This window comes from Sminthopsis crassicaudata, chromosome 2 (assembly GCF_048593235.1).
Source record: "Sminthopsis crassicaudata isolate SCR6 chromosome 2, ASM4859323v1, whole genome shotgun sequence".
Lineage (NCBI taxonomy): Eukaryota > Metazoa > Chordata > Mammalia > Dasyuromorphia > Dasyuridae > Sminthopsis > Sminthopsis crassicaudata.
The window spans coordinates 640707113-640733506 of NC_133618.1; the positions used below are offsets into that span (position 1 = coordinate 640707113).

The 26394-nt window shown below is 42.9% G+C and overlaps 1 protein-coding gene across 2 annotated transcripts in view; it reads right to left on the minus strand.

Moving 5' to 3' along the window:
- The window catches only part of REEP3 (receptor accessory protein 3), a 90246-nt gene that overhangs the window by 50544 nt on the left and 13308 nt on the right, over window positions 1-26394 (minus strand). For both annotated transcript variants that reach the window (XM_074296627.1, XM_074296626.1), the window contains exon 2: window positions 12775-12847. In XM_074296627.1, coding sequence (XP_074152728.1) covers window positions 12775-12847 — 73 coding nt within the window. The remainder of the gene's footprint in view (window positions 1-12774; window positions 12848-26394) is intronic.

A 26394-nucleotide genomic window follows, 5' to 3' on the forward strand; every position in this document is an offset into this window, starting at 1 on the left:
TTTGGTCTTGGGAATCAGAAAACCCTGCATTCAAATCTAGCCTTGGACACTTGCTAGCTGTGATCCTAGATAAGTCACTTGACATCTCTCTGCCCAAGTTTCCAATCTCTTAAAATGGAGATCATAATAATACCTTCCTCACAGGGTTATCTGGACTTACTGAGATTCTGTAAAGTGCCTGTAAATCTCAAAGCACCACCCAAATGTTAGTCCTTTTTAAGCGAATGTTTTCTGTTAACACATTTTAAAATTATTAGATCTGAAAAAATTTCATAAACTCTGCATTTCTGTTTCCAACCATAAAATGCTAATCCTTAAATTAGTGAAAAGTTATGCGCGAGGAGTGATTTGTACTTCACCTTCGGTAGGTGAATTGAACTAAGAACAAAGTGGGATGGAGCTCATCACACATGTGCCTTCTTGTTCTGGGCCATTCCTGTCTGTGGCCTCCTATAAACCTTCATAGGGAGCTATTAGATGTACTAGATACAGGCAGCCTCTACATCTCTGAACAGCTTTTGGTTCCATCACTCAGGCTGCTTATTTTAGCCCACGTGCAGCCAACACATGTCCTTTGACGATAGGGCATTTCTAGGATTCTACTACCTCATTAGCTCAAGTCATCAATTCATTGCATATTCTTGCTCTACGTCTCTCAGTTGGATTTGGGGTGCCCTGCAGTTTTGATGTCTCAACAATTTTGGTGTCCCATGATTCACAGGGACCACCAAGAAAACATTAATGTTAAAAAAAAATAAATGTTTTCTGTGTTAGGGAGTAGTTTGGGATTGGCACTGAGGAATTTCACAAATGCAATCTAACCTGTTCCTATTTCACTTCCATGCCCCATTCATCTACAGCCACTGTCCAGTAACACAGATATCATCTACCCATCCGTCTAAAATGTTGTGTTGTTTTGGCAACAAGCATTGTTAATCCATTTAGATTACTGGGTTGATCTTATTTGAGCGGTTGTTGATCTCACTAAGGAAACCCTGTTGCATTCTGGGAGCTTGTTGAAATCAGTACAATAGCAAATACAAATAGGAGTATTTGTAGAGGGCCTCGCCATCTATAGAGAACGTGTATTTTCCATTTGGACACTGAGCAGATTGGACACATAAGAGAGAATACTTCTGGCAAGTATGTAATCTTTTCTTAACATTGATAAGCAGTGGATTATAGCAGTGTGAGTGTTTATCAGGGAATCACTTAACCCCTCTCTTAACATATGCAAGGGATCTCAACTTTGCAAGGAACAATAGCTTGACTAGACTTATTGCCTTCTCATTTTTGTCAAGGATGATATTATATGTATGTAAATTAGTCTCACAAACATTTTGAAGAGATAAGAAAATGATCAAAAATGGACATTGCAATCAAAAGGCAGAATAATTTCCCAGGCTAAGAAAAGTATAGGATCCAAAATCAGGGACGTGACAACTTGACTCTATTCTGTTTTGAAAATCTTAAAAGTGTCATCAACATGTTACAATTTTGCTTTATTCTGTTTGTCACCAGAAGGCAGAACTATATGTCAGATAAGAGGGGCAGAAAGACAGATTTTGGCTCAATATTAAAAAAAAAAAAACAAACCAAACAAACAAAAACAAACAAAACAATCCCTTTCTAGTGATTGGAGTAAACCCAAAGTGGCCCTGAAGGTCTAGGCAGATAGTGGCGGAGAGGCCAGCAGGTCAAGGCTGCAGGCTAACCACTTCCTCATCACTTAGGCAATGAGAGCATTGTAAAAGGAACTCTCGGTCTGGGAGAGATGAGTGGTTCTTTCCAATACTGAGATTCTACATTTTCCTTCTTACAATTTACAAAATATAAAGACTTGAAGGATAAATGATAGGCCATCAGATTTCCCCCCCCTTTAAGCTCCAATGGGAACCAGATCTGTGTGAGAGAGAGAAGTCCATCCGTCTTCTGTTTTTGCTATTTATGTTCCAGCTATGTGAGCTATGATATTCTAGCAATTAATTATTCTCTACCATGGGATAAATGATCACCTTCAAGAAGTTCGAGCTACACTTGATCTCTCAACAAACAAACAATGCTCTGCCCACACAACTCTCTTCCTGGAGAAGAAAAACTTCCTGACCACATACCTACTATATATCACAGCAGAACTTGGCTGAGGCTCTTTCTCTGGAACCTGATCTGACGCGGTTAAGTGCCTCGCTCAGGGCCACGTCACTAGGATGTGTCAGCAACCTACCATTCCATACTGTCTTTTCATAATAAGAACCTTCAAATTCAGCCCACAGTGTTTCTACATTGTCCTATGCCAGACTTGGAAAGTATACACGATCTGGAAAATCCTCACCCAGGTTCTTCTGTCAACCAAACTCTATGCAGTCTTCAAAAACTAGCTCAAATCTGAACTCTTCCATAAAACTTCTGCTAGTTTCAGCAAGGTTAATCTTTCCCTTGCCTATTCTAAAATTCTGATTGTACTTTAGCTTTTATACCACACAGCTTAGTAATAAATATTTCCTTTAAGGCATAGGGTTTTGTGTCTCCTTCATTAGTACCTGATATATGTAAAATGTCTTAGACCATCTTTAAAAAACTGAAAAGAGATGAGGTAATATGAGATGCAGATGGAATAATCACAAAAATAACTAAATTGGAAAGAAGACTAATTCTAGATCATTACTCAAGAAAAAGACTTAATTCTGAGTAAAACAAATTATGGAAAGACCTCATATGGAGAAAGATTTGGCATACTGTGTCAAATGACTTAACCTATATACCACAAAGAAAAGAGAGCCATTAAAAGCTCCATCCTTACTAAACCTTTGTTAAGGGCAATTCTGGAAATAGTTGCAAATGGATTATATAAGCAAATTACTTCCAACCCAAAAATGCCAATAATTGTTTGTTCTTGTAGATTAATTTTCCTCAAGACCTTTCCTCCCTCCAACATCCAGTGCAAAATGCTGTGAATGTTGTGTTACATGGCCTTCCCCCCCACAGAGATATAAGAGGGGCAATCGTCGACTAGGTTAAGCTGGGCTATCTCCCAACCATTTCTAATTTCTGCATGTGGTGAACTCCAAACTATTGAGACTGCTTGGGAGAAAATAATTCATTGGTGTCATCAAGTGGGCAGCCAGGACACCTAGCATTCTAATGACCCTCTTAAGTATCAAAAGATGGCAGCATATGGCCCTGTGAGATTTTATTTAGATGAAGGCTACTCTGTATTTTGCCCTGAACAAGAATTTCTCTAAGGCTAAACGAGTATCTGTGTGTTGATCAACAACTCCTACATAACTAACCCTCCTCCGCATTCTGTGAAATGGGTTTGTTCCAATATCCCAACTTCTCTCAAACCGCCCGTCTGGGACTTTTCCAACTCAGACTCAGTGGTTTGCCACTTCAGTCAAGTCTTCACCTTAGACTCTTGTTCCTTAAAACCAATCATCAAATCCTAGAACATCAGTGCTAAGAAAAGGACCTTAAGGATTATCTAGTTCAGGGGTTCTTAATCTAGGATCTGTAAATTTATTTTAAAAAGAAATATATCTTGATAATTGTCTTTTGATAAAATTGACTACCTTTTGTTGTAATTCAGAATATTTTATTTTATGTATCAAAAACATGCTTCTGCCAAAAGGTTCATGAGTGTCACCAGAAGGATTTCCAGAGGGGTCAAAGACAAAAGTTGAAGAGCCCCTAACCAACATGAAGCCCATGTTTGGCTGGAGGGGGGGCTCTGAAAGGAGGCCAGGATTGCAGTTCAGGAAGTGGACTTGATCCAGGAGATTGGATTCGATCTGCTCAGCTCTAGGAGCAGAGGAAGAAGGTCTGGTGGAAGTGGCTGAGGCCCATGGGAGCTCAGCATTCACTGGTGCGATGCACAGAAGAGCAAGAATGCCTGTGTTCTGCTATCATCTGGCCAGCCAGTGCATAGCCAAGGCAAGAACCCACATTTCTGTCCCAAAGCCGCCTTTTCATGCCTGCTACATGACCCTGAAACACCCCTCTAGTTGTGGGCTTCGTTTTCCCTACACCAACACTGCAGACGTTCCATGAAATCTCTTTGGCAATAAAATAATCGCCTCAGCCTGCTTCAGGATAACTTCCTGCTGAACTTTACAGATGCTCATCCATCTTTTATTGTTCTCTTGTTGATTCAGAATTTACACTCTCCCATCGACCGTGGCCAATTCCTGAGCTTCCTGGTCCAGGCGTTCCTGTTCATCTGACTATTTACTGAGGGGCTCAAGGGCAGAATGAGAACTGACTCAGGCTCCCTCTGCTCTACTTCAAAATCCTGGGTTTGTTCTGTTTTTAGAGCCATCCCCTTTTTCTTCAGAGGGATCCTGCAAGTGAGTGTCTTAAGCCTTCCTGGACCGCAGCTCCCCTTACTCCTCTCTCTGCTGACACTGTCACCACTTCCAGGCTTCTCCTGGAATGAGGCAGGATTGGGATGGGCTGAAGGTGGGAGGGCAGGTGAAGGTAAAGGAGGGGACATGGACAGAGTAGCTAAAAAACCCCAAAGCATACATAAAAAAGGGAGTAACTGAAGCATCCCCCCTCTCTAAGGTAGAGAATGGAAGGAGGGAAAAAACCTAGAACAACAACAGACAACAAGCTTTGAAAGCTAATGGTTGAATTTATTACCAATAACACAATTTATAGAATGCTGTAAGATATGAAAAGCACTTCATGTGTTATCTCATTAGTTCTCACAACTACACTGGGAGGTCAGTGCTGTGATTATCCCCATTTTGCATATGAAAAACTTAGGTATTCCTGACTACAAGTTCATCATTTTATTTACTGTACCAAAGGTGCAGTGTTTACAGAACTGAGCCCAGAATCTAGAAAATCTTGAGAGCAAATGCAGTTTTAGGCATTCCCTAGCTGTGTGACCCTAAGCAAATCATGTAACTATTTGCCTCATTTCCCCATCTATAAAAGGAGCTAGAGAAAGAAAAGGCAAACCTCTTCTAGCATTTCTGCCAGGAAGACCCCAAATGAGGTCATGCACTGAAACCACTGAATAACCCAAATGCATTGTAAAAAGAAAGCCTCTCAAATTTCATCTTTATGTGTCCCAAATGACTGAAATTTCTGAATGAATATTCTCAAGATTTTAGTTTTACTTTTTAGCTTAAGACACCTAAAGTATGAACTACCTAGAAATCAGTTTGTTCTTGCCCTTCCCCCTCCTAATCTACATCAAACCACCTTTTTTGGAGCGTCTGAAGCTGGCACTCAATGGATATATCAATAAATATCCTCATCAGGCAAGCTCCCAATCTAGAACAAGAAGACAATCAAAAGTAGGAGGTCAGTGAGCCTGGCTCAGTTCCTTAATGAACTTTTCAAAGCATTTTTTTCCTTTTCATCACTAGGAAAAACTCTGAGACACTGGTCAATGTTTTAATGTAAGTGATTCTCATAATGAGAATCTGGCTCTGAAGCAAAATAGCCGGAAATCATACATGCTTATTTGGAAATAAACACTCTATTGTCTGAGCCAGAAAAAAAAAAAAATCATAGGGCTGAAAAGATATCCCCCAACTCTCTGAATACTTGTGGTGGTTTGTGTGAGATCCTGTAACCTTTAAGACCTCCTGCAGGCTGCATCTGCCATCCTGCACAGGAAACGGCTCCCCAGGAAGGCTCTGATTTGAAGAGCCATGGAAAGAGACTGGAAAGCTGCCAATGTGGACATCCTAATGGCTATTTTCTCAGGTGCCTGCAAGCCTTCCAGGGCACAGTGGTAGTATGGGTGGGGGCAAGAAAATGAACTGGAAAAAGTATGGTTCAAAATCCCACTTTTCTAAAAGCCCACTCGCTCTTTACTCTTGCAATGCAGAGGGACAAAATCCAAACTGTTCTAGATGTAAAGAGGCCTAACTGGAGATGAGAGCCTGCTGCTGGCTGGCTGGGTGCTCTCCCACATCAGGGGCTGAGATCTCCCCTCTCCCCATCCCTGGGCTCCTTTCGTGTTTCTTTCTGCCTCCCACTCCTCCTTCTAATCTATTTTTCCACAAACAAGCTCATCACTCCAAGCTAACCTAGAACTTGCCTCAGTCCCCCAACTCTTTTCTACCTTGGGGAATGTCTCAAAAGACCAGATCTCCCATCATAAAGCCAAAGAAGCCCTTAGAGATCACATGTCCTAAGCCCCCTAGTTTTATTTGAAAAATGAAGCTCAAGAGAGGATTCTGTGAAGATGGTGGAGTAGGTGGTAAATTTCAAGCTCTCCCAAAAATAAAACCAATCTGCACTTCAGGGTGAACCTAGACTGATAAAAAAATCAAAAAGGCTTGGGCTGAACAGGGGTCCTCCAGATACAACCTGAGAAGAAAGACCCAGGGCCAGGATTAACCCAAGGGAAGTACAAACACCTCTGAGTTAACTGCATAGAAACACTAAGTGGGGAATCCTGGTTGGAGTCTTTTAAACCATGGAGACTTTCCCCTCCTGGACTGTTCATGCAGTCAGGATATGAGTCCTGGAAGACTGAGAGAACCTTGACTGATTGGGAACTCTACCCAGCTGTGCAGCTAAGATGTGGGGGTGGGGCAAGAGGAAGCCAGTGAGGCTATGAGAGACCAAGAAATAACAAATCAGATTATAAAGAATTAAAAAATAGAACACAATGTGAAACAGTTTATAAGAAAAATGATCTGGAGAACAGATCAAGAAGAGAAAATATAAGAATAATTGGTCTGCTTGAAAGTTGTGACCAAAAAAAAGAGCTTTGACACAATAATACAAGAAATAATCCAAGACAATTGTCCTAGAATGAAAAGATAAGAGGGAAAAGTAAACATGGAGAAATCCCACGGACCACAGAAATCAACGAGATCCTTCATGGCACATAGGATCATTATTGCCAAATTTTGAAGCCCCCAGATCAAAGAGAACTTTTTTCAAAAAAAAAAAAAAAAGGGAAAAAAATAATTCAACTCACTGAAGCTACATTTAGAATTGTACAGGACTTATCAAGAGCCATATAAAAGACCGCAGGTCCTGGAATCATCTCTACTGACAATCAAAAGAACTGGACCGTGTCCAAAAATATATCCAACAAAATTATCTATAATACTGAATGAGAAAAAATGGACATTTAATGAATGGTAATACAGGACTTTGCCAACCAAACCAAACTTCATAGAAAATTTAACATGTGGGACTCAACATCAAAGATCAATTTCAAGGAACTCAACATGGATAATCTTTTTTTTTTACATGGGAAATCTATAGCACATGGTTTAAGATTGATATCAATAATACAACAGCACAAAAGAACGATTGGGGCAGGGTTAAGGTAAAACTAGTAATTATGTCATACAAATGAGGTACGGAGGAAGAATAGAGAAAGAACCACTAGAAGGGGCAGGAAAGCTCACAGTTCTGAAAACCTATTCACACTGGGAATGATTTAAATGAGCAATACCACATATATACTCTGAACAGTGTAGCACCCTCCACAATCAATAAAGAAATAAGGGGGGAAGGATGGGCAGATGGAGAAGCAAAGGGCCGGGGAGGAAAACAAGAGAGGGATCCATGAGTTAGGGGAGGTTAAGTAACAGCAAGGCACATTAGGGACAGAATTAAAGCAAAGGTCAGCAGGGACAGGAAAGATGTATGTGGGTGTATGTGTATGCATATATCTACATATGTAAATATAAAAATATCCCTTCTGAAGTATAGACTGCTTGGGAATGGTGGTAGGAATGAAAGGAAGAAAAAATAAAGTTAAAAAAGTGAGCAGCAGAAAACAAAAGAATAATTTACAAGGAACTAAAGAAAAGCTGGACAACTAAATATAATTTCTTGTATCTAATATATATACTTTGTTGATCTGGTCATTTGTTGTTACATATTTTGAATTCTTCCTGATGTTCTGCTGGGCACATGACAATGTTCTCTTTGGTTTTGTTTCATTTTGTTTTGCATTCCTTTTCTATTTTTCTTTTTTCTTATTCTGTTTCTTTAAAAAAAATAATAATAAATTTGGAAAAATAATTCTCCAGTGTGAAAAAAACAAAACAAAACCAAGAAACCCCAAACCACTAAACAAGCTTATTCATAAATAGATGATTCAGGAGAATCAAACACAAAGGTAAAGTAAGGGCAGTGTGGCCTGAGTATTTTTATCCTTTGAAGTTAATTCAACCAAAAAAATGTGCAATTTTTAAAATATCAATTAACTGCTTCATTTGGCTGGCCTTTGCAAACCCAAATAAGCTTCTTGAACTCAATGTACCTGCTAGCCTGGAAAGCAGAGGGAAGGAGGGGATGAGAAAAGGTAATACTATGCCAAGAGACTAATAATGATGTTTAGAAACTAACTGCATTTGCCAACAGAGAACTTACTAACACTAGCGAGATGAATCCCACAAATAATATAGCAATTCTTGGCTTTGAAGTAAGTTTAAAAAATTCAAAGATTATGTGTATGCACTAAATTTTAGGAGACTTAGACAATAATTCTCTGAACTATATTCTTATCCACTCTCAAGTTGGGTAACTTGAGATAATTAAACCTGCCTGAGATAATTTAGTGGGAACAACCAACTATGAGTTGGACATTCTCCAGAGAAGACTGTAGATGGGTACAGATAATTCTGTCCCAAATGCCACATAAGAACATAAAAAGAAAAGGAAGCTGGTTAGGGTAGCTGAGGTACAGGAGCAGAGCTAGACTTGGAGACCAGGAAGGCCCTCTCCTCAGCCTGCATTGACCTCTGGGATGTGACTTCTGTTGGAGTCCTCCTCTATTTTTCTGGGGCTCTCTCTTCTGAGACTCTCCTCCCTTGACCTGGGCAATACATTGTCTCAGGGTTCCATTTTCTTCTCCTTCATCATGATGCAAGCCTTCCAAGGGGGTCCCCCAATCTCCAGCCTCACTGCCCTGCCCATCTGGCCCTCCACAGTCACTCTGCTGCTCAGTGAACTCCAGGCTCTCCCTGCTGCATGGAGGCCCAAACACGGCTTCCTGTTTCTCCCTCCTCCACACGTGTAATCAATCCCTCTTATTTTTCGGGAGGCTGCCAGGGGGTCCAACAGTACAGGGTGCCAGGCCTGGAGTCAGGAGGACCTGCAGTAGATCCCGCCTCAGATACTTCCTAGCTGTGTGATCCTGGACCAGCCACTGAGCCTCTGCCTTCCTCAGGGTCCTCCTCTGTAAAATGGGGATCCTCACTGTGATAGTCTTCAGTAATCACTCCAAATGTAGCCAGGTATTAAAAGTCCAAATCTTTTATTGTCTCTTTCCGAGTCTTGTCTCCTTTCCTGCGGCCTGGTTAGCTTTCTTAGAGGCCTTCTGTAGTCTTGGTTCTGAGAGCTTGAGTTCCCATCTGCCTTCTCTGGCTTCTGAATCTCCCCAGCTGAATCCTGGTTGAGGCTCCTAGCTTATATATGCTCTCTTAAAGGTGTGAATCTTATATACTTATAGTAAGCACTAAGTACATGTACTGAACTAGAAAACTGTTAAGCACCATGCTAAATAACCATCCTCTCTATCAATTCCACTGACTTAGCACCTTGTTTCAAGTTCTGGCCCATAACACCTCACAGCTCCCCAATCGGAGTTGAGATTTGGGTGAGATCTTTACAAAAGAGCATGGCAAACCCAAAAGCCTCTAGGAATGCTACTGAGGATGATGCTGACGACATCAGATGCTAGGGAGCTGATGAGGGAAGGGGGGAAGAGGCACCCCCAGGGTAATGTCCACAGGGAGGTTGCTCTTTCTCTCCTCCCTGGAGTTATTTTTAAACATGACTTCACATGAGTAGAAAGTGACTCTAACCTAGATGAGTTGCTCAGGACTAGGGTCCAAGAAACAGACAGAACTGGGGGATGTGCATGCTCAGTGCCTCAAGAGCCACCTCCTTAAGCAAAGGCTTAAGAACTGAGAACCCCGGCTCCCCAGTCTGACAAGATATTAAACATACAACAGAAAGCCTTATCTAGGATGAAGCACCCCCAACAAATAAGTAAATCCTGAACAAATGGCCAGAAGTCAGGGGTTGGAAAGAGGATTTAAGGTCATTCAGGTTTAATCCCTGTGTGCTGCCTAGTAGAATACTTACTAAGATTCCTTTGGAGATTATTCACATACCACCAAGAGAACATTTCTTTTCCCTTTACACATGCAGTCAGTTGCTTTGCTTACTTAAGTTTTCAAGGCTCCAAAGAAAGGCTCTAAATTCCCTATTTTAGCAATAGGCTGGTGGTTTTTTTTGGGGGGGCACTATTATTCCCATTTTATAGAATAAGAAAGATTCAGAAAGACTGAAAAAAACCTATAAGAAGTTACTGATCCAAAATCAGTATCTGAATAGTTATTCTTTAAAATTTAGCTTCTATTTTTTTCCAATTAAGTATTTATTCTCCTCGTCCCCTTTTCTCCCCATTAAAAGACAAACAACTCTTATAACAGATATACAGGAAAATGCCACCCTGGCCATGTCCAAAAATATATGTCTTAATCTGCATTGGGAAGCATCACCTCCTGCCGGGGCTGGCACCATACTGTGACTCCAGCCCTTGGGTATCACCATTTGCCGTTGCTGTCAGCAGAATTCTCAAGACTTTCAAAGCTCTATTTCCAGTGGGTTATTACTGTATAGACCGTTCTCCTGCCTTGGCTCACTTCCCTCTGCATCAGCTCACTTAGGCCTTTCCAGCCTTTATAGGCCAACCCCTTGCTCCCTTCTCCATCCTTTTGCTGGCCCCCAGGCCTGGGATTTTGTAATGTGCTAATATCTCATTATCTCATTAGCACTTAGTAAGAACCGAAAAGGATTTCCCTTCTCCTCAGGGTTGCTTCCTGGGTGTGTGCAGGCTTCTCCCTGGGGCTCTGCTAGAATCCCACACTTGAAGAAGAGGACTTGCCAGATCAGATGCCCCCTAATGCTGGTGCTTCTCTAGGGCTCAGTTGTTTGCACATTGTCTCCTCTGTTAGACTGTATGTGAACTCCTGGAGCGCAGGGACTGTTTTTCAAGTTTCATCACATTCCCAATTCTTAACCGGATGCTTGGAACAAAGGCACTACATAAAGACTTCTTAACTTGACTTCTCTGAAACATTTCATGCTTGTATTTCCTTCCCCAATAGATAGGTAAGTCCTTGGTTTCAAGGTTTTTGCTACTAGAAAAGGAAATCTTTTTGTACACATGGACTCTTTTCTGAGGTGCAATTCTAATACGGGTCTCCCTGATTTCACTCATAAAGCAAATAAAGCTCTCTCTTTGACTATCAGTTATCTTACCTATAATTTCGTTTGTACCTCTTTTTAGTTTTATTTTCTACCCTGAATGATTATTTATGTATTTGCCTAATCCAAATACTAACTTGTAAGCTCTTGAGGGAAAGGATTTTTTCATTAATCTATCTTATATGTTGATTCCCAGAGTGCCCTGCACGTAGTAGATACTTGATACACATTTGTTCAATTGATTGTTTCATTTTCAGTCAAAAGATCTCACTCTTAATATGATTATATAAGGACATTTTAAACCAGAGACATGTTATATTCAGCTTGATCAACCACTAGATTGGTTCCAATTAATTACTGACCAATTCTGCTCCAAATGGCTCCTAGCAAAATCAAATCCACTGCAGAGCTACTGTATTCAGTTAGTCATCTTTCCATTAGCAAACTGATCCTAATTCTTCTTATTCCCATTGCAGCAGGTGACCCTCCTTGACTACTTAACTGTCCCTGGATCTTTTCTCCTTTCTGGGTTTTTCTGAAACAGCTCTTGATTATTCTGGACCTGTCTGGTTATATCTTTGTTGGATCATGCTCTTAGGCTTCAAGATCCAAAATCACTGCCTTCTTTCCTTCTTCCTTCCTTCCTTCCAGAAATCTCATCATCTCCCATAGGTTCAATTACAACAATTCACCTAAGTCTCAACTCTATATATCCCACTCCTGTCTCTCTCCTGAGCTGTCGTTCCATATCACCAAGTGCCTATTGGCATTCCCATAAGAAGTCCCTATCTCAAATACAACAAGTTTCAAGCATAACTAACTCATTCTTCTCATTGTCCAGACTTCCTTAATTTTTTCTCCTAGATGTGTAACTTTTAAAAATCAAGAGTGTGTATCTGAAGAACTTGTATTAAATATAAGAGACAAATGTTAGGGGTGGAGGAGAAAGCTTGATCTACTACTATTCCCTTTGTGGAAACATTCTACGGCTGCTGGAGCAGATCAGACCTGGCATCTCTAGTTTTTGTCCAGGATCTATTCCCCATTTTCACCGATGTGGGACATTCTCAAAAGAATGAGTTATATTTACTTGAAAGATTTAACCAAGAACTATTCTGAAAACTAGACTGAAAAAAAAAAAAAAAGCTTCCTTATAAGATGAATACAATTGTTTAAAATGAAAAATTTTTAACTTTTAGTTTAAATTGAAGAGTTTTTGATTGATGTACATCATAAAAGAAAACCACCCTTAAGTGACACTGTCATATTAATCACTAGGCAGGTTACTACATTGGAAACATGACTCTGGGCAGGGCTTCCTCCTGAAAAGCAGCCATGGATGCCTCCAGGCTGGGCCAGACTCTGGAGGATAAAGGATAGGCTGGGGACCCTCTCTGAGGACCAGCCTCCCCAGCAGAGGGCTGGCCACCAGCCCAAGAGCTGGCATCTCTGGCGGTGGCTGGGCATCTCCCACCAATGAGCGACACTTTCTTTGGGGATTCTTTAGCAGGGATCCTTACAGAATTACAGCCAGGTTTATACTATAAAAAATTAAATAGTTGGACTTACGTATTCCTTGACGTTTTTTGTTTTCACAGCTTTGTATGAATAATAAGCAGGATACAACATTCCAAAAATCAACCTGGTAAAACGAAAAGGGAAAAAAAGTTAGTTACATTTTTTTCAACAACAGGGTACTTATAAAATTTAATATAAAACATGAAGTATATGTAATAGATTGCACTTTTGTCATTGCAAATCTGCTTGTAAATTTTTCATAAAAGGCGAAGCTGAGGCAAATATGTCCCTGATGACCTTGTTACTTTAAGTATTGGTCTGATAGGATTCCCTGGTGAACTGCCAATCCCAAACCTGTCAGACAGAATTGACATCTCAATACTTCGGGACCTGGTTTTAACTGGATTCTTGACTGACCAGCTGACTAGACAAAGGTTCGGGCTCCATTACCAAACAATGTTTTAAAATCTGTAGTGGAAACTCATGGTTTCCCCCGTATCAATGCCAATCCCTCCTGACCCCTCTCTGATATTCTACCCACTTTCTGATCATTTCTTTCTCAGTTCCCCCAAAATCTCACTTTCTTAAAAAAAACCAAAGATGCACAAAACTTCTAAATCACTGATTATCAAAACATTATCTTCTTCTAGACAGCATGTAACTTGGTTCAAATGCAATTAATTCTATGGCACAGGAGAGAGCGTGCTGGACCTGGAACCAGGAAGGCCGGAGTTCAAATCTTGATCCCAGACACGTACTAGCCGTTTGACTTAAGTCACTTAACTTTTGTTTGCCTCAGTGTCCTCAACTCCCTTCAGGACTAAGGATCAAATGAGATATAAGTAGGCCTTGTATAAATGTTAGCTACTATAATAATTAACTTAAAACAATATATAATCACAGGGATTATTTGTTCATGGAGGTTTCAAAACACCTTTCTAAATTAAAATTTACTTATTTCTAACAGAATTGTCTTTAGAATGTTTTAGGTATCCCCTAAGCACCTAGTTAAAAAAAAGAAGGGATCCAAGAAAATAGATAAAACGTTGGAGATAATCCAGAAATATCCTAAGAGGTGCAACGGAGAGAACCACAATACAATTGTAATGTAGTATACCCATAGGGTTGAGCTGGTAGTAGGGGATAAATTCTACTTCAGTCTAGGTCATGACCAAAGACTGAAGGCCCACTAATGTCCACACCAAGGAAGAACAACTTGTGGGCTGGAGTTTTTAAGCTGACCCTGTTTGAACTTCTTTTCTCAATACTGTTCAAATCCAGGAGGATCCAGCATTAGTTGCAAGTGTTTCCATTTGTGTGAATCCTGCAGAATGCACAGGAAACTGTAATGAAGGTTTAGGCTTAGGCTTCTGAGATGCATTTATATCTGCTGCATGTTTCTAAAGTCTTCAGCGTTGCCAAACTCAAACTCAGAGCATTCAAAATAAAATATAGCCCCCCTTTCCAGAAACCAGTTGTGTCTGTCTGTCTGTGTCTCTGTCTCTCGTTCTCTGTTTTGATGACTGAAGACCCAAAATTCTGAATCTGTCTTGACTCATTTTTCCCTATCTCACTTTAAGTCAACCAGCAGGTAGAAACAAGCCCCTACTGTGTGGCAGGTATTGACCCAGGGGTGAAGGGAGAAAAACAAAACGGAGCCCACCACCAAGAGTCTGTGTGCCATTGGTAGTAAACAGTGCATATGTGGAGAGCTGGAGTGGGGGGAAAGAGAAGGGCAGAAGGCTGAGCCCCCTCTTCTGGAGAAGGGGCTTGGGAGCTAAGCCTGCAAGGCAACTAAGGCTTCCACAAGCCACATCCTTGAGTGGGGAGAGAAGGGGGGAGGGGCAAGGCCTACACCAAGGCCCAGACCCCCAAGTTGAGCAGGATGCTCCTCGGCCCTGCCTCGAAACAAGGCCCATCTTTTCCTAAAGAAGCAGTGTCGGTCGTGGGGTTTGGGGTGGGGGGGGTGCTAAAGCCTGCAGAGGTTCAGCTTCATAATGAGTTAAAGGGGTTTTTGTGCTCTGGCATGAGAACCAAAACACTTTAGGACATTTTTTCTATGGAAAAATGTACTGTAAAATTGGCTTAGAAATGAGCTTTTGAGAATACTTGCTTTGTGCTGGATAATGGAGCTTATCCACATGGAGATCTTTGCTGTGCTAATAACTCTTCTGAAGTCTGTCTATACCGAGGTACGTCTAGTGCTCCCACTTCCTGTCTTTGTTGTTAGCCCTGCACTTCAGGACTCTTGCTAGAGCCTCAAATAGGCCTCCTTTCTTCCAAGCCAGCCTACCCAGCACTTCTAAATCAACCTGCCAATACACCCCTTTGCCTAAAGTAGAATCCTCCTTTCCCATCAGATCTGGTCTGGCGGTGGCTCCTGTCTCTCCAACCTTGTCCCCCAAGAAATTCCTCTCTGCCAGTGGAGAGGCTCAATCCGCCTTCCCTCGAAGACTCCACTGGAGTCCGTCCTCCTGGGGAAGTGCTCTCTCACTCAAATCCAATTCCCTTGGGCATCATGGCGCCCCCTCCCGAAGGTCAGGGTTGTCCAATAAGAGTCCTAGGCACTTTGTCTCAAAGTCCAACTCAAGCTCCAGATGATCACCTCACCTCACCCTGCCCCCACCTGTGGTTCCTCCTCAGAAATTCCTGCTTCATGAGCCTGGTCTTTGTACTCAGTAGAGATAAATTTTCCCTCGTTATCTTCCTGCTGGCATCTTCTTCCTCCAACGGTCCCAGGCAGGACCTTTCACTTGAGGACCAATGTTTCCACTGCACCCCTACACCATGCCTGTGAGCAGAGCGCTGGGGCAGCCACTGGACATACACACAAGCTGAGAAAAAAGACGTTCTCAACCTCTGTGGAACTGACAAGAAAGAGGTTCATGTTTCCTTTAATACTTTAAAGATTTCTAGTTTCACTGGGGTGGGTACTTTCTTACTCAAGATTCTAACTTTCCTCCTCAGTAGATAGATCCTACTGGTGAGTTCCTGTGACAAAAAAGGGGATGTTGTTATCTTTGCTGCATTTCTTATAGCATTACTGTGATCAAAATGTAAACAATTCCATTTCCCCCCTGGGCTTCTGCTCCAACTATTTATTTGTATTCATTAAAAACCTTGCTAATTTGGTAATAAAGTTACTTAACAAGTTACATATTAAACAAACCTGTTGTGACAGTTGACACGAATCATTATCATGCCCAGAAACAGCATCAAAACGATGCCTTTCTTCTTTGAATGTTTGGAATACAGAATGGTTACAAATATCACTATTATGTATCAGAATTGATAAATGTTCCAAAGTAATGTTACTTAAAGTTTTCTTTCCTTTTTTTTCTCTCAAACGAACACTTCTATTTCAAAGTTTTTCTGAGCTTGCTATTCAGGACACTGAATGAGGGCTGTTGTAGGCTTGAAGCTTGGGAGGTCTGGCACAAAGCCAAAGCCTGAGCAAGTCAATGAATTCCAATAAAGTCTATTTTTAAAAGCCATCTTGATGACAAACTAATAGCTTATAAAAGGGGAGTTTTCTACATGCAGAGTAGTAAGTCTGACCATAAAACAGAGTATTGTTTTTATCAGAGAGAGGAAGAAATAGTTATTTATTATTCCTCAGGTGGAATTAAGATAATAATAAAAGTACACACTTTTGGACAAGTTTGTCTTGATTTAACCATTATCTACTAAGCAAAAACATTTATTCATTGGTTCATTCAAACCTTCATTGAGGATACTGAAGAATTTTTGTCACTGCTTTTTGAAAAATGATCCAGTAACCTCCTCATGGAAAGCAGCTAGATTCAGGGTATATAGTACAACATGTATATTTTTGGATGTGGCCAACGTGGGGATGTGTTTTGCCCATTCGTTATAGAAGTTTTATTTATTTTCTTCTCCTTGTGCCACACCTGCAAAGAGTGAGGGGCATGAGAGACAGATGATAATTTTTGTTAATTGGAAAAAAAAACCCATTAAATTTTTAAAATGGATATGAGCACTTCAGTTCTTTGTTAAAAACCACTTGTGGTTGGAGAGAATGACGCACAGAGAGAATGAAAGGCTGTTCCCAAGGTTACACAGAACAAGAACTGAACCAGGGGATGCTCTAGCTGCAGTCATCCATCTTCCTAATACACACTCCTGAAAGCAAAGGATCCTGGGGCTCCTGGAAAGTGGCCCCAGAAGCCCAGTCCAGGGACCAAGATCCAGTGATGGCTTTATTCTTTGTACCAAAACCACTTTGCTCCTCATAGCTCTGGGCCATCAAATTAGCTCTCAGGCCTTCCACAATGAAGGACTATTGGGTTTTACATCTTCAGTGAAAACCTCCAAGATCCCCCATCTTGCCAGCACAGAGGGATGAACAACAAGGTGGCCTTTGTGGAGAAAAAAAGGATGGAGGACTGAAGTCCCCTTGCCTTTACAATATTCCTCAGATCCAATTCTTTATTCAATTATTCTTTTTAATAGTTCTTTATGCCTCTAAGTTGATCTCCTCTCCTTAAAATCTAACACTGTTTCTTCATGTAGGCTGAAATGGCGGCCTTTGGCTTTGAGAGTGAGTCGCCACGTCCCGGAGGGATGCCGAGACTCCTGGGTCTCCTTGGTGTGCTGACTCCCAGGTCCAAAGCTTCCCCTTCACTCCTCCTCTCTTGAATTCTCTTCCTTCTAGGTACCCTGAGAGTTTTACTGTCTTTCTCTAATGAGTTGTGGTCAGCCTTCCTATCTCATACAACCAATCTCTTACCACAAACAGAAAGTAAGAGATGAAATCACAAAGTTGGCCAGCAGGTTACATGAGTCTTTCAAAACAATCAATCTCTTTTCTTTTAGATTGTCAGCTTGAACAAAGGCAGAGCTGGAATCTGATCTCAAAGACAAAAGCAGCCTTCCTTAATTATGTAACTGTGCCTCACAGACTGGCAAGGCTGGGGAGACTGGACAAATCAGTCATGACCAGGGCCAAGAAAGGAGGAAGCTCCAAGGAAGATGGAAGGAATCAATGGCAGACACAGAAACCTAGTTTTTTGGGGGGGTGGGATAGTGTTAGTGGCCACTTCTGAGAATCAGTTTGTAGTAGCACATCATAATCCTCCACAACCCTTTCCCTAGCACATCCCAGAAAAAGGGGTCACCAAAATAAACACATTTTGAAAAAAGATATTTAGTCTTAATTTTTCTTTTCCTTCATTTTTTAAAAGATGGTTTTAAAGTTAGATAGTTAAAAGATAGTTAAGTTAAAGTTAAAAGATAAGTTTCAAAAAAAAATTGTAAAGAAAAAAGCAGCAAAATTTATTAAATTTTATTTATTTAATTTATTAACTATATAATAAATTTATTAAATATATAATAAAAGTGTCAGGCAAACTTTAATTAGATGCACTGGAAAGTTAAGGAACAGTTTACTGAGTAAAGGACAGGAAGGGAGAGAGTGAAAAGGAGAAGAAAGAGAAAATAATCTTCCCTCAAAACAATCATGTAGTCACAAATATAGATTTTCTTCTCTCAAATCCATATTTAGTCACATTTTTGCTGGAGTACCTGAAAACCCTGCTCCCTGCCCCACCAGAAATGTTTGTAAAAGGAAGAATAACTGGTTCATTCCCATCCTGTCCAGACAGCAGCTCCCTCACAGCCATAGTATAGGGTCATCTGGTGAGGCATTGACTGCTCCCAAAAGCTTTCTAAAAGTAGATTACCTTTTGAATACTACGACCACCTTTTCTCCTTCCCCATAAACCATTAACTGAAAGCCCATGTTTTCTTCTGAAGGCCAGTCCATAGCCCACCCATTATCCAGGAACAGACAGGCTAAAAGAGGGAGACAAGGCACCTGGGGGAGGAGGGGTTTCTGCCCAGAGGCCTGGTACCCAGAGGGTTTGGGCAGGGGTACAGTCAGGGCAGAGCTCCTTGATCTGAGTCGAGGGTCGGGTATCCCCTCAGGCTTGGAAATCTGGGCATTTTCTTCTTTTGCAAAGGGAAAGGGTTGGAATCCTAACAGTAGCTAGCAGGCCCTTTACATTTGATGATCTCATTTAACTGCCACAGCTCCCTCAGAAGCTAGCTCATATTGGGAAACTGAACTTTGGGCCTGCCAGCTGGAGTGGCAAGGTCAGAGCTGGGCTCTCCAGTCCCTCCTGATCATGACCGCCTGCGCACTGGGGCTTTCCGACAATCAGATTAAGAGGTGACATTTCCTCTGGAAGTCTTATCTTCTTTGTTCAGGGCCATGATCTGAGGGTCTAAGTTTGCATGAAAGGTCCTGGGGGGGCAGAGCTGGCTGCTGCTGGCATGAGGATCCCCAGCACTGGGTACAGCACTTCAAGGGCACCCTGTGTTTCTATTCAGGGGGTCTCCTTGGCAGAGATGCTGAATTGGTTTGCCACTTACTTCTCCAGTGTGTCCCCATTTTACAGATGTGACACAGCCTGGAAAGGTCTGAATCTGCATCTGACCTCAAGTGGTTGTGAGTCCAGATCTGAGCCGCTGAACTGCTCTGGAACAGACACACAATGCTGGCTGGACTGGACTGAAGCTGTCTGCTTTGGTTTCCCCATCTGTAAAATGGGGATACTCATAGCATCTCCCTCCCAGGCCATGAGGACCAAGAGTTCCCCAGCCCACAGTGAATGTTACATACATATTCAATGTGGCATTTGCCCCACCAGGCCTTCTAAGTGCAGGAGTGAAAAGCTGAGCCTGTGCTCCAGGAGCTCATGACTGGGAACCTGGGGGTGGAAGGCTGCCCAGCCTGGCACTTTGGCAGGGATGGGAAACTTTCAGTGCAGATCAGCAATTGGGCGAGACATCACGAAGGGATTCACTGGGAGATTAAATGGCTTGCTCGGAGTCCCAGCTCTGGAGGCCCCCTTTACCACCCACGTACCCAGCCCAGAGAAAGCTCTTAGGAAATGTTCCCTCCTTCCCTGTCTCGGAGTCCCAAACTTTGGAGAGCCCCCATCTAGGACTCCAGCCCTTCCCTGAGTAGAACTATTCCTACAGCTTCAAATCTAAAAAAAGGGTCGCCATCCTGTGCTTGACAACCAGTTGAGGGAGGCTTTTCAGGAGATCCATCCCCTCCAGAAAGCCCCAAGCTTTGGGGAGTTCTAACAAAATTAGCCTTTCCTGCCGTCAGACTTAAATGTGCTTCTTTGTAACATTCCCCTTCTCCTGACCCCAATTCCACTCCCTTCCTCCAAGCCCAGTCTGGCCAGCTCCTCAGCTATTGTCCCGCTGCCTCCTCTGGCCCTCGCCAACCAAGGCCCGGGCTGAGCCCAGGATGCCAGGGGGGTGGCAGCAGGGCAAAGCACCTTGGTGCTGTCACCTTGTCCTTCTGGGACCCTGGGCCCAGATCACCGTGGATCTGCTGGCTGCCACGTCACTCGCATGACTCATGCTGGGCCTGGAGCTCTTGAAAAACCTTTGGACAACTGCTGATTATTATGGGAGTGCAGCTGTCCGGCCCCACACACAGCTCTGCGCCTTCCCTTCTACCCCCCAGAGTAGCGGGAGGGCCCGACTAAGAGGTGTGCTAAAGGCCAGGTAAACCGGCCTCCTGCTCCCCCCCAGGCCCAGTCAGCCACCTGCCTAGCACAGCCTTTCTGGAATCACTGGCTCCGGGGCAGTGGCGACCGTTTCATTAACTCCCTGTTCAATAATCTCCCCAGGAATCACAGTCAACTTCACAGGGCTATAATTTGCAAACTGTTCTCTTTACCCCCCCCCCCAATTAAGAACATTCAGTCATGTCAGTAAATATAACTTACTGGGTTATATGTATTATAATAAATATAATTACAAACATACTTACAGAAATTGTAAGTATAAATATAACTTGCTGAATTATACACAGGAATTTAGGATTTCCTCAGTGTGGAGAGTACAATGACACAGCTGGAGGCACAGTGGGGACAGTCCTGGACTTGAACTCACAAAGATGGGAATTCACACCCTGGCTCTGCCACCTGCACAAGCCGCCTGCAGGTCCTGCGCCTCCACGTGCTCGTCTGTAGAATGGGGATCACAAGATCACCTGAGACAGGGTGGCTGCAATTGGCAACCCCAGGTCCCTCCTAACTACTGTTAGGATTATGCTATTGACAAACATTCATCAATGGCTGGGCCTGGGCCTTCCTCTCCTGGAACTTGTGCTCTACACACAGCTGCAAAACACATACCGATGGCCAGGGGGCTACATGAAGAGAAAGTCTATGAGCCAAAGGGGAGGACGGGGTGTATCCCTGGCATGGAAGCAGGGTGCCCGGTGCCCAGGTAGAATACAGTAGGGGATGAACAGAGGGCAAGCAAGTTTAGCTGGATTCCCGAGTGCAGGGAGGACTGAGATCTGGGAAGTGAGGACGGGGCCAGAGTCCAAAGAGAAATTGAAGAGGGGGAGGGGGGCCACACAGTGAGGTCTGCTCAGATTCGCTAGGACATCTCATTTAAAATGCCCAACAGACAGTGGGTGATGGGACTCCTCAATGGCTGCAGGATCTGCGAGTCACCTGCACAGACATGCTAATCACACCCATGAGAAAAAGGTCTCGGCTTGAGTGAACTGGCTGGGTTTGTGCCAGACACCTGCGAGGGAAAGGAACTGGCCCTGGACTCCCAGAAGCCTCCTCTTCTGGAATCCAGGTCTGGCCCCTGACATGAGCCGTGTGCCTGGACGACTCTCTTCACTCCGCCTGCCTCAATTTCCTCATCTGTAAAATGAGAAGATGGCAACCTCCTGCCAAGAAATCCCTGAAACAGGCTCATCATTAGCATCAGAGTGCTAATTAAGCAGAGCTCCAGAGGGCTGAGCTTGCCCAGTTACACAGTTTGTCAGAAGCAAGATTTAAATCCAGGGTTTTCTGGGCTCACCTCCGGCTGTTGCCCTTCTGCATTTCAGCTAATTTTCATTAAGTTTCTTTCCACTGCTGTGTCTTTTCAGACCCAAAATGGGTTAATTTATGGGTAGTTTCTCATTATTTTTTAAAAATTCAAAAGGAAAGAGGCATATCTTAGTGACAAAAACTAACAGTGTTTTAAGAATTCTCTGGGGGAAGATAAGAGGCGCCCTGCTCATTAAGCCTCCCCTGCACTCTCCTCCTGTTCCTTGGCTATCAAACAGCCCCCCTTTTTCTTGGCACCCCAGCACCCTCTGAGTCCCGCTCTGCTGTGACTTCACAAGAGCCCAGCTGTGTTTATAGGTTGACCCTCGGGGAGCTTGGCTTTCTCTCCCTCCAAACACTCTATGGTCTTACACACAGATGTCTAGTTTAAGGAAAAGGGGAAAGGTGAACAATAACAGAATGCTTCCTTGGTTTTCCTGTTAATATTTATGGATAATACAATAATGCAAGCACACTCTCTATAATGTTAATATTTGCTTCTAAAAATGGATTAATATCACTGGGATCAGAGAGGTTCAGAGTCAGAAACAGCTACATTTGTAGCTTAAGTTATTAGCGAAATGGTTATAGGTAGGTGAAAACTAACATTAAATATATTACCACAAAACCATATTGATTACGGGCAGAGTGCTAAGAAGGTTTACCCTCCAGAACAAACCCTGTTTATTAAGATTATCTGAAGACAACTCATTGGTTTTCCCACCTAAACTATCTTGTCTTTTGGATCTGTTTTTCACACACGTCAAAATTGTAAATCTAAATAAATCACAGATCTGACTATGCTTCTCCTCAATTCAATTAACTTGAATGTCTCAAAAATTAAGTCTAAAACCAAATACAAACTACTCCACCTTTTGGCACTTAAACCACTCTAAAATGAGACTTTTCTTGCTGCTGTTCCCATGTGACATTCCAGCCCTTACCTCTATTGCTTGTTTAGGTGATTGGTGCTCTACGCTCTGGTCACATGCTAACCCTTTCCTTCTAACCTCTTTCAAAACTCTGTTCAAACTCCTCCTTGCTGCTACCTTCTTTACAGAATTACATTATATTAAATTTGAGAAATAGCAAGACATAATGGAGAGAGAGCCAGCCTCGAGTCCAACAAATCTGGGTCACAACTCTACTTGGACATGTACAAGGTCCAGTAACCTGAGCCCCGTCACTTGGGATTCCAGCCACCTCTTTCTAAACACCGCTAAAACACCTCGTGTTTTAAAGTAACAACAGTGGTAGGGGAGGTTCCTCACCAGATATGCCCTAGATCGTTAGTCGCATTGTCTGGTACCGATCTCCAAACATCACGTGTTCATTCCCAGGTCCCCTCCACAGCGGGCTTTCCCTACTTTACCAGCCCCTCCACATCCTCCTGCCAGACCCTTGCCCAGGGACTCAGCAGGTAACTCCAGAGGAGTTCCTATTTCTACCCTACCTTTGCAAGTCTACTGGATGTCTTCCTTCTTTAGACTATAAAGGGCTGGAGGGTCACAACTGTCTTGCCTATTTGTATCCCCAGAGCTTAGCCTAATGGGATGCAGCCAGTACTTTATATTTGCTCTACTTATTACCCCCCCCCAAAGGTTGTCTTCCTAAAAGAAGGTGAGCTGCCCCAGGGAAGAAAGGGCCGGTTTCATTTTTGACTTCCAATCCTTGATGCTTTTATGGAGTATGGCACAAGAAAGAAGACTCAAAGAAGTCCTGGCCCCCTTCATCAGCCCTTCTCTCCGTATGAACTGGGAGCAGACTCTCTGGGTGTGGAATTCCCCCCTCTCTGTTCCTCATCCACCACCAGTAGAATTATCTACAATACCATAAATCCTGGGGAGTAGATAATAACTATCAGTGACGACTTGGTCATTGGGAATTTCTTATTGCTTATTGCCTTCTTATTGCCAAACTCCTCACGCTATCTGAAGTTTGCAGACTTCATATACTCTGAACTTTTACAGGTCTAAGTACGCACCGGTCCTTCTGTTTACAGCACTATATATAAGGTTCTTGAGGGCAAGGCCTATCCCTTGCACAGTGCTCTGTACAGAGTAACTGCCTAATATGTTTGTTGTGTTCATCCTTAGAACACAGGCGGTGCCACATTGCTTTCTCATTCTTTGGGGTGAGAAATTTGAAGATGTATCTGGGTGTATGGATGCATGTATGTCTACCCCCCCGCCCCCGCCAGTGACGCAGTAAGTATTTCCGAGGTGCTGGGGACAGAAGCAGCGCTCAGTCAGAGCTCCCCCATTCTGATGGGGCAGAAGCAGCCAGGGTGAAAATGCACAAACATGACATTAACGTGTATACGTCTGCGCCACCCTCGCCCACCATAGTTCAGTGCAGGGCACAAGGAGCTGAGGGGTGAAAGACTGGGCTGGAGCAGCACCTTACAAGCAGAGGCACCAGCTGGAGGCTGGGGGATGGTGCCTCCCACGAGGACCGTGCCATGGGTGAGAAAAAGCTGGCCTGGATGGGTAAAGGATACAGCAGGGAGGCACTGTGTAGAAGGGCAGCACGGGGGCATCGGGAGGCCTCTGGAGCGGACCTAGTGGGTGGGGCCCACGTGCAGAGCAGATGTGCAAGGGAGAGCGAGAAGTGCCCTTTTTAGGACCATTAGAGTTTCAAAGTGAAGTTCCAGTTCTACATGGTGCACTTCCCAGTCCAATCCTCAAAAGGTTTTAAATACGCGTACAAACTGTCGGAATAACCCCCTACCTCTGGCAGCAGGCACTATACCATTTTTTTCAAACATGAAAAAAAAAAATCAAACATTTTCTTCCACCACTACAAGATTTCATACGCATCAATTATATATGAAAGAAATACACACCAAGTATTTTTAGTTTAATTCTTTTTTAAGAATTTCCTCTTCCAAAATACGATGGAATGCTATTTCAACAATGCTATCACAAACTTTCAAGAAGGAACAGCAGTTAGGAAAGGCAATAGTTTATCCAAGTGACAAAGTAAAAATAAGTTCACAGTTCTACCATTAGAAGAAACTTGAAAACAGACTCTAAGTGAAAAACTTTTTCAAAACAAAATGCTTTTTTCCTTAGCATAGCAAAGAGTGATCTTTAATAAAGGCAAAGCAAGGCAAGGCAAGCACGGATGACTAGCAGGCTGGTTGGGGAACTTCCCTGGCTGCCAGACCGGAGAATCTGAAGGAGCTAGAAGAGCAAAGGCAGCCCACAGAGAACACTTACTAATGGTTAGGACCGTGGGAGAGGAGCTGAAACCCATTTCTTTCAGACCCTGATTTTAAAGCACTTTCACTAACTCCCACTTTGCATGCCCACTAGAGAGATTTCTCTTAAAGTACAAAAGATTTCTCTCTTTCCCCTAAAATTAACAAAATTTTAAATGTAATCTGGACAGGCCTGATCTCTAACCTGGGAACAGCCAGGGCTGTACAAAGCAGGACAGAGATAGGAGTACCAGAAGTTTAATTACTTTCATAGTGAGTGGAGAATGAGGTTTGCAAACCATCTGAAGTTCTCCTGAGGAAAGCTCCTCAGGCTACAATGAAGGTCACAATACAAGAGAGGGGGAAGGTGGACTCCAACTCCATCATTTCCAGAGCCTGAGTGCTTTCCCAAACCCAACCCAAAGTGGCCGTTCTCCAGTCCAGTTCTCTAGTAGTTGTTTTAGATATTCGGGGTCCCAGAAGTGGTGCTGGGACGGGAACAGGTTCTGCTGTCTTTGATGGGCTTCACTTCATGTACACAGGCACTGGATTGTAGTGCTATTAGAGCGCTTCAAGAGCTCACTGACAAACTTCAATGTGGGAACATTTCCTATCGATAAATTTGAAAACCATGATTCTCTTCACAGCACCCAAGGATGAAATCAGGGAAGGGTTTAGAGTTAAAGAGCTATCCATTTAACTGCCCTCATGGGAAAGGCTCACCATTTAAATAATGGCAATGTCTCCAAATTTAAGAGTCTCTTTGTGACGCCAAATCTGCATGTGGGGTCCTGAGGCTTAAAGTCTCCTTCCCCAGACTTGCCCAGTCTTGCCACCTCTCAAGCTGCTGGTACCCCAAATAATCAACAGAAAGGCCCAATGCTCCTCCACTGGGTCATTCTGAGAAGCCAGGGCTGGGAGCCGGCTTGGGGAATGAAGCCTTTCCCTGACACAGCTGGGGTCTGGCTTCCTCATGCCCTGTAGGGTAAAGGTTTCTAGCTTCTTCAAAAAAGGAATGAGCCCAAGTTGACGCCATAGTCCCTTTTCTTTTTCCTCCAACGACTGACACTCTCTGGAACAGATCTGGCCTCCCCTTAATTTCTTCTAATTCTCTTTTCTCTTTTTTTTAAAGGGGACTTCCTCTCCTCCATTTCACTAATCTGGTGAACTCAGAAGGACAAGATTTCTTCCATGAGGTTCTTTAACTTCTTTTGAATATTTAAGCCAGTCTGGTCTTTGGTTTTAAACAGTAGCCACCTGGTCAAGCTTGAACAATAAAAATGACATGAAACCCTCCCTGACAAATTTCTCTCTGATCTTGACTTCCCTGGGGCAAGAGGCCAAGTCTTTGCTTTTTTTGCTCTTTCAGCCCAGCTCTCTTGCTGTGTTGACCAGTCCTTGGAGAATGTGAATACTTTTTTCACTTTTTAAAAAATGTTTAATCCTTAAAAGTCATAACTTGCTTCTCCCTTCTCTTACTCCTCCTCCTTGTATAACTTGTGCTCATCCATCTTCTCTTCAGTCCTTCACCTTCTCTTCAAAATTTCCCAAATTTCCCCTTACCAAAAAAATCTAATCTTATCCATAATT